The sequence below is a fragment of the Geospiza fortis genome, unplaced genomic scaffold (assembly GCF_000277835.1).
Source record: "Geospiza fortis unplaced genomic scaffold, GeoFor_1.0 scaffold396, whole genome shotgun sequence".
Lineage (NCBI taxonomy): Eukaryota > Metazoa > Chordata > Aves > Passeriformes > Thraupidae > Geospiza > Geospiza fortis.
Genome location: NW_005054345.1, coordinates 4,482,415 through 4,491,436, shown reverse-complemented (window position 1 = coordinate 4,491,436; position 9,022 = coordinate 4,482,415). Strand labels below are relative to the sequence as shown.

At 41.8% G+C, this 9,022-nt stretch overlaps 1 protein-coding gene across 9 annotated transcripts in view; it reads right to left on the bottom strand.

Moving 5' to 3' along the window:
- Nucleotides 1–9,022, bottom strand: part of NFIA (nuclear factor I A) — a 348,500-nt gene that overhangs the window by 106,858 nt on the left and 232,620 nt on the right. For 8 of the 9 annotated variants that reach the window (XM_031058563.1, XM_005422969.2, XM_031058564.1 and 5 more), the window contains exon 3: nucleotides 6,892–6,957. The exons of the other annotated variant lie outside the window; for it this stretch is intronic. In XM_031058563.1, the coding sequence (XP_030914423.1) occupies nucleotides 6,892–6,957 (66 nt within the window). The remainder of the gene's footprint in view (nucleotides 1–6,891; nucleotides 6,958–9,022) is intronic. 9 annotated transcript variants of the gene reach the window in all.

Here is a 9,022-nt window from a genome sequence, read left to right as displayed (position 1 = left end):
TGGTGGTTGCTCACAGCTCCAGCTGCTGTGTCCTGGGACATGGGCACAGGATGGCTGCCCTGCCCATCCCAGCGCTGCCACAGAGCAGGGGGCAGTGACCTGACAGTGAGGTGCCCTCGGGGCAAAGGAAATCCTTGACCCTGCAAAGGGAAGCTCAGGAGTTCCCTAACAGGCTGCTCCTGGCCATCCCATTTCCAAGCTGCCCTCTAGATGGCCCTTGCTGTTATCCTGTGGATAAAGATTCATGGGACGGAGCAACAGAATAAAAATGCATTTTTGAAAAGACTTAGAATAATCACAGCTGTATTTATGCACCTTACCCACTGGAAGGGTTCACTGCCTTTTTTCTGTACGCACACAATGGGAAATAAAAACACATACTGGAGCCACACTTATTTCTCCTCTCCTTTGCAGTGCTCAGCCACTCCAAGCGCAATGAACGCTTCATGTCTTTCAAGCACTGCTTTGTCATGCTATAAGCATTCATTTCATGCTTTGAATATTTCCTGTCATCCTCGCCTTGGATGAATTTTTGCGGGAATGCTTTACTTGTGAAGGTTAATGGTTAGCAGCAGTGGAGACTGAAGCCCTCTGTCAATCCCCAAGCCTCGAGCACTGCAGGTCACTGATGAGAGGGGTCTCCAGCCATGCCCAGCAGAGCTGCACAGCTGACCCCACTGACGTCCCCATTTCTGGCCTGACTGACAGTCAGAGCCATTTGCCATCACTGGATTCCCCCAAGGGAGTGCCAGCCACTGATAAGCAGGCTAAATCCTGAGCCTACCACAGGACCCACTAAATCCTGGAAATGGTGTAACTGTGCCTCAGTCTGGACTTAGAAAAGAATACGGTATTATAGGGGAAAATGGTGTTTTCTTTCCTAATAATTCGGATGATTCTTCATGACAGTCATGAATCTGGATGGGAAATACACCTGGACGCTGCAAAGCTTCAATTCTAGATTATGATGATTGAAATGCTGTATTTCTAGTTCTTTTTGGAAATGTAATGCAATGAAATAAGACAAAGGAAATGCAAGACTACATCACACATAAGCTAAATTTATAACCAGACATATCTGCTTTTGTTTCCTTGGAAAAAGCTGGCTCTCAGAGCTGCCTGCAGGCACTCTCAGGGGGTGATGAAACACAGGTTGGACCTCATCAGACCTTTCTTGGCTGATGGGTCCTGTTAGACTCAACAGCCTGTCCTGCCCAGTCCCAGGGCAGCCAGAAGAGACCAAACCCCACCAGTACTCCCAGACTCGGCCACAGCTTCCAAGCCTGGACAAATTTCCCCACTGCTGTTCCCAGTCAGCACACAACGTGATCCGTAAGGGTGCAAATCTGTTCAGAATTTGGTCCTGGCAAGTTGCAAAGGTGCAAACAAGCTGACATCACCAGGAGCTCTGACTTCAGCGCCAGCGATGAGATTCCTTATTGGAAATGCTAAGGGCTTTTTTTTTAAAGCTTTTTCTGAAGAAAGTTAATTTTAGATTAGTCCCTCAGGCTGTGATAACTCCTCAGCGTGGCTCTGTAAACAAGAGAGGAGAGTCTTCTTGCATTTATAAGATTCTGATGCAAATAATCCCATGAACAAGAACATTAATAAAAGCTGCCGTTACTGTATTCCTGCCTTTGCAGCTGTAACTGATAGAAAACTTTCTCTGCAAGGCTCAGTTATCTCCTGAAAATGAGGTGTTTCAGGAATGTTAGTCATCTGAGACCGTGTGTTTTCTAGCAGCACCAGTTTCAGCACTGTGTGTTCAGAGGGCTGCTGGCATCCTTGCACCCCTCAGGTGGGAGCTGAGTGGCTTATCCAAGGACAGGGGCGCCTCCAGACAACCCCAGCATCTCCTTGGAGAGTGGCATCGAGCTCTGCTTTAGCTCTGAAAGCCTGTGAGGCAGCTGGAAGCAGTGGAGAGGAGAGGTCAGGCATGGCCTGAGCAGAAGGGATGGCCTTGGAAGGCAGAACATTTCCCCTTGTTAAAAATTTGGCTGTGGAATGAAGTGGTTGTCCCTCAGCTGCCATTTAACCTGGGATGAGTGATGGGGACAGCCACAAGAGCAGTCACCAGTTCTCTGCTTGGGATGAGGGTTTGAAGGGTGAGCTCTGGGTCTGAGAAGAGTGCCCAAGCCGTAGGCTAGGCAGGCACTGCTTCCCCTGGCCCAAGCTATCCCACTGCTTGGAATGCCACATTTGGGACCAGAAGGAAGGCATTCACACAGGGACTGGACTCTGCAGCCTGTTAGTTTAGGCAGAGGGGTCTTCCCACACATAATCTCCTCCTCCCTTTCAGCCAAAGCTAAATCATGCCTTCCGTGACCAGCTTTGCCTGGAGAAGAAGAAACTTCTCTTTGCATTTGTTCCCACTGTGGCCTTCTCTTCCCCCCACAGCTCAAGGACCAGAAATTCTTCTTTTCTGTTTTTAGGCATGGAAAAGTAAGCATATACTTAAGCATTTTTCTAAGGTTTAATACTGAAGTCCAACCCCACTTAAGCAAAGAATTCACAGATGATATTTACAAGTCCAGTGTAATTACTGCAGGGCTGAAAAACGAGTTCTGCCAGTTACAGTGCATCACTGTTTTTCTTTTTTCTTTCTTTTTTTTTGATGTTTCAATGAACAATGTCCCTTTCATTTCCTGCAGTGCTGTTCAGGTACTTGCAGCTCAAAGCAGTGAGACTGCATTAAAGCCAAAAAGCATTTGGTTTGGGCATTACCCATTTTTATTTTTTAGAGAAACGCCTCTCCCTCTTTAGAAATTGCTTGAGCAATGGATTTGGCACACATTTGCAATCAGCTGTAATAATGAATGCTGCCCTGGGAGAATGGGCAGAATTTACCAACTTCTTTAAAAAGAACTTCGCTCATCTACAATCAAAGTGCTGTGCTACCAACTCTGAGCCACCAAATCACAGTCCCCTGCTGGAGAGCAGCTGTCAGAAATGACACAGCATTCTCCTGCTCTGCACTGCACACCTCGTGTGCACCTTTACGCTGCACTTATTCATTCACCAGTGCCACCACATCAAACACAAACACTGCCTGACATCCCTTTACTGACAGCAGCAGCACAGCTCTGTACCACAGTCATTAACTGCTCTGCTACATCCTCCCTGCCTTTCTCCAGAGTTCAGCTCCTGATGGAGCAGAGTATGATCCGATTTTTCATATTCTCTGAAAGCCAGAATGGCAAATATCCCCACTTTGCAGACAAAAAGAGCAAAAGGTTTCCCTACAAAAGTTTAAAATAATCCTACTTACAAAAAGAAAATCTATCTGGTAGCTGTTTCCACGACTGAAAGTGAGAATAAAAGCCTGAGAGAGTGTCCACAGCAGTGCTGAGCTGGGAATTCAGTTGTTCCTGATCCCCAGGCATGCGGTCACTTCACTACATCAGACTACCCATTTTGTCATCCTCATTTCACTGAAAACTAGTTTGTTTGTAAAACACAACACCAAACCAGTGCATTTAACAAGCTTTTAAAATCAAAAACCTTTTTTTTTTTCTTTTTTTTTTTTTTTTTTTGATTGGGTGAATTGCAAAATCACTTTGTGGTGCCAACTGAAATGAAGCTTTTACATACCATTAGGCAACTACAAAAGTGGGGAATTTTCCACATGGGTGTTCCACCCAGCTGGTCAGAAAAAATCCCTAGTTTGAGCAAAATATCAGGGCATCAAAAAATGTTCTTGCCTTTCAGATGAAGTTGCTGGCCTCTTTCATTATTCCTCCTGTAAATTTCCTCACCCATATAACAAACAGAGGAATTCTGGATTTTCTGCCTCTCCCCAAACAGCTGTTTCCCATGGTGACAGAGCAGCACTGTGCACACCCTGTGCTGGTTTTACCCCCAGCTCCAGCACAAAACATCTGGACCTTGGACTGTCCATGCACCAACAAGCCCTGTCTCGCCTGCCTGTTTGCCTTTCATGGCCATCACGCTGCATCTCTGTCCTTAGAAATAATTAAATGCTTAATATTTCTGTTAAATATTTGCAGTGGTGACTGGATGACTTCCTGGAAACTATTCTGGCCTAATGAAAGCTGAGGAAAAGAGCAGAGTTGGTGTTGAAGCCACCACCAAGAGCAGAAGGTGTCACCTTCCCTGTCTGTGATGATCCTGCTCCAGAAAATGAACCAGCAAAGCCCACTAGAAAAAAACAGGAGTGGTTCTAAAAAAGAAAAGCTTTTTTTTCCCCATGAACTTCACTTCAATGAAGGTTAGACATACAGGCTTTGCAAAACAACACATACAATTTAGGATGATAAATTAAAATCTGTAGTAGGAGGCCTTCTTTTTCAGGGCCGTATAGTTGACCCTTCTGAACCTACATTACTCAAGGTATGCAAAATATATGTGTATAATAAATAGCTCCAGAATTTATGGAGTGGAACAGAAAGGACATTAACAGGCAAGTAGAGAGGCTGTATAACCCTCACAAGGCCTTTAAAGATTTATTTTTTTAAAACGAAGGAATGCATGCATGGAAAAGGCAGCACCGAATCGATACACTTCTTTGTGCCTTCCAGAAACACATGCAAAAATGCTTCCAAATCTGCCCTCAATCTGGTCACTCCACTGTTGGCATCAGTGGGAATGAGATTATTCACGATTCTATTTTTTCTTCGACTCAAAAAAAAAAAAAAAAAAAAAGAAAAAAAAGAAAAAATTAAAAAAAATTGTTTTCCTCTCTGTGTGGGCTCATTCCCACTCTCAGTAAAATCAATTACGAGCCTCCCATTGACTCCTGAGGGATTTGGATCAGGCCCTGTGGAAGTGGGTCTACAGCAAGTGTAGAACAACGCAGTTAATATGATTTATTGTGTCCGTTCCTGTGCGTGCAGTTTTTCATTTTCTAAAGGCTGCAGTTTTGCTTTCATCCTCACGTCCAGGAGATAAGAGCTGCAGATTTGTGTTGATCTATGCTGGGTACCCCGGAGCTGGGGGCTGTGTGTGCTGGGAATGAGCTCAGCCTGCCCGGGGGGAAGGAGCCCTTCAGGGCCAACACTCTGGCTTAGAAAATCTCCCACACACGCACTGCAGAAGGTGCACAGCCAGTGAGGAGGCTGCTGCTGTGGTGGGGAAAAAAACCCTTTAGTAAAACTGAGAAAAAAAAAAAAGAGAAAAATCCTTTTCCTGTTTATTAAAAAAAATAAAAATTAAAAAAAAAGTACCTTTTGCAGGTCAGCAGCAAAGTTTTCCAAGCATTCGCTAAAAGATTGTTTTACAAAGAAGACTCAGGCTCCGAATCAGAGATATTTCATTTCACTAGGCTTTTACAGATTCTACATTATTAAACACTGACATTGCTGCTTTTCGGGGCAGTTGTTGAGTAGCAAGCTTTGTTAAAGACTAAGAAACTGCAGGGTAAGATGAACTGTGCTTTAATAGCTGAGAAAGAATATTATCTAAACATGAAATAATAACATGCTTGGTGCCTAATACATTCTAAATTAAAATATGATTTAATAAACACAGGCAACATATTCCCCATAAAAAAAATAGCAGAATTGGCAGAACAAAAATCACAGTTTAGTCAGTTCTTCTCTTAACCTTGCAATCCTTTGGCTACAAATTAGAATTTCTGTGAACAGGATTGATAAGGGAAATTAGGCGCTGTCTTTCAGAATCAACAGCAATGTTTTAAGATGGTGTGTTTAGAGATGAACAGCACAAAATCTATCAAAATATGAAACCTTTCATATCTAATGGGAGGAAAACACAGGAGCCCAAATAGCCAAAATCTCAGCAACCCCATGAGCCCTACGTTCTATGTCCTATGATTCAAGCTGCTAGTTCAAAGGTTTTTCTGTACCTAAACCTCTTCTTCTTCCCTTAATATTAAACCCTGACCCCAAAGCAGTCCAGATGAAGCCCCTCAGCCTCACTGTCCCTTGCAGGGGTTTAAGGCAAAGCAGTTATTGCTCTGTGAAAGGGAAATCACACGTGTATTACTACAGATACAGTATTCCTACATGGATTTACACATCCCAGAAATGGCGATTCAGAGGCGTAAACCCTTCACACAAATTCGTTCTTGTAGAGCAGACCCCAAGTACAGTGGATAACACAATCTACATTTACGTCTTACAAAAAAAAAGTTCTGGTTACAGATAGAAGAAATCAAGAAAAACTGCTACTAATAATCATCCCTTAGTCTAAGTCCTAAATATAAGAAACAAAACAAAACTCAGTTGCCGATGGGCCAACAAAAATTGTTGAGGTCTACCTTAGCTAAACACAGAGAGAAGCTGTTCCATTACACACATAATCATCTTTTCACATACAGAAATCCACAGAAATCCACTATGATTGAATGATTTTTTTTCCAGGCTGCTTCACAAAGCAAGCCATTGGTCCAGCAGAAGCCATTGCTTCTACTTTGAATCTGTCCTGGTGCAGAGAACATGAGTTTTCTGAAAAGTGCCAGCTCTTCTAATGCTTCCACTGCAGCCACTGCCACTGGAGAACACGGAGAGAAGCACCAAGGGGCTGTAGCTGAACCTCCCTGGTCTGTTTTCCTGTTGCATCTACTCCCCTGAAGGTCTTGTCTCAAGGCCCAGGGACTGAAAGCCTTTGCTATGGAGGAATAAGGATAAGGGTTGCATACAGCAGGCTCTTTAATGGCATCTCCCTAATTAAAATTAATTTTAAAGGGAGGGGAAAAAAAATCTCTCTCCAGGACTGGACAAAGAAATGCTACCTTAGATTAGTGAAGCAGTAGCATTTTAACTATGAGGAGAGTGCACAACCTATTTGTAGCCAACCCATGTCAATTATTCTGAATCATCTTTTTATATTAGACATGGGGAAAAAAAAAAAATCTTTATAAATATGGGCTGTTTTAATATCCCAAAGCAGGAGCAGCAGGTAAGAACTTACCATTTTCTGGCTGGTCCTTAATATCAGCTTCACTTGGCTGGCTGGGACTTTCAGATTGACTTGAATCTGAAAAACATAAAATACAGCCAAAAATTACAGGGTCTGCTGTGGAAAATAGATCAGAGGCGCCAGACTTCCTCAAAAGGCTGAGAGTACAAACTGAGGACAGGAGTGTTGCACTAGGACATGATAATGCAAAAGTCCCGTGCCTAGGTAATATGTTTGCTAGCCAGAAAAAAAGAAAAAAATAAAAAGAAAAAATTAAAAAAGGGATTCTTGTTTGTGGCACTACGCAGAGTGCTTGGGGGGTGTGTGTTGGCATAAATTAAGCTTTGAGAATCCTTCTTTTTAAAGAAGGCATATTTAAATGACTCTCCTACATGTTTTTTTATAATGCAGCCTCTATGTTGTATACAAACCAGAGCCTTACTCCAACACATAGTAAAGTCTCAAAACATATCTCCAAGCAGGCATAGAAAGGTAACTTAGCAACCCTACATAGTCGTGGAGATTGTTGGCTACACATTTCTGGAACAAAATCTGCAAAACTGAGGGAAGAGCTGATTTTTTTTGGCGTGCTTTCGCAGTGGTTACAGCACCACAAGATCCCTAAAAAGCTCGGTGCTGGTGGTGATTTGCAGCGGGATAAGTGAGTCCAGATACTGGATGACCTGCTTTAGAACTTGCGTAAATAATCCCACAACCTCCCAGCTAACACCCTCCAACGAGCAAAATTTATTTGCCTAAAATAATAAAATGATCTATAAAAGGGTGTGTGTAAATATGAGCGTTTTGCATTTTTTACACGTTATTAACTCTACTTTATGTGAAGATGATCGCTCTTTGGTCCAAAAATTATTCTTAGTAGAAGCTTTAATCAAACAGTATTTTCCTTCTTAATTATTTCTGTCACTATGGACTGGAAAAAAAAGTCCCTTTACCTGTGGGAAAAAATATTTTTTAAGAAATCCCTCAAATAACTGCTTTTTTGCAATTAATACATTTTTTTCCTTTCCCCAGAAATTGTTCTGTAATTTATTGATCCTGTAAAAAAAGTTTTTGCTGTGAAACAAAACTTAGGCGATGAAACCGCTTGCTAATGCCTCAACACCACCCCTCATCGTGGCAAACCCATTTTCTGACTTCACCTTGACTTTGCAGAGTTTGGAACTAACTGTCTGAAATTTGACCACATTTCAGTGAGAAGTCAATGCAAGATCAAAAGGTCACGACACTTAACTGTGATTAAATTGAAAATCTTACTTCTATTGCAACAGAGTCATAACACCACCCCTTCTTTTTCTTTGAGGTATTAATAGTGCTGGAAGAAGCAGTACTACTAGTGACCTTGGGTCAAGCAATGCTAATTTATTGCTTTAAAAAGGTTCCTTGCTTTTAAGCAAATGAAGATTTTAATTACCGCAGAGCACTATAAAGAAAATGCCTATTTTAAATATTCAAATTATATTTTTACCTGCTGACTGTCTGCTTTAGGTATCATTCAGAAGCTTAGAGGACAATCTTGTATAAATTAAAAACTACAAGTAAAAAAAAGAGCCCACAAAACAAAACTTGATGAATTTCAGAATATAACTACTCAGAATATTTAGCAAAGAAAGCTTCAGTCATGATACTTCTATTTAAAATCAATTAAATTCCCCTAAAAAGTGATATATACCCAGTATGCCCCACAATCCATTTCTTTTGTATTTATTATTTTTAATAATTTTGCCAATGAAGCTAAGGGGGAAAAAAAAATCCTCACTTCTGCAATTTTGTTTTAAATATTGATCTACTGAATAATCTCTCCCTGAAGCTGAAATCGGTGCCAGCAGATACACTATGGGGGTAACACGCACAGCGCTGTTGTATTCTGGATTTTGGCAAGAAGCTTCACGTTTCCGATACCGCAAAGGTAGAAACAAAGGTAAAATATTAGGAATGTAAAATATTTAGTTAACGTTCAAAGTCAACATTCAACGGATTTCATTTTACAGGGCGGGCATCAGCCTTTTGCTTATTTTTTAGGTTTTACTTTCCCTCCAGCCAGCCATGGCTCAATCAGAGTTTGGGCTTTATGTTTCAAGTAGGCTCGGAATTCCACAAAAAATTTATAGATTTGGAGAAGTTC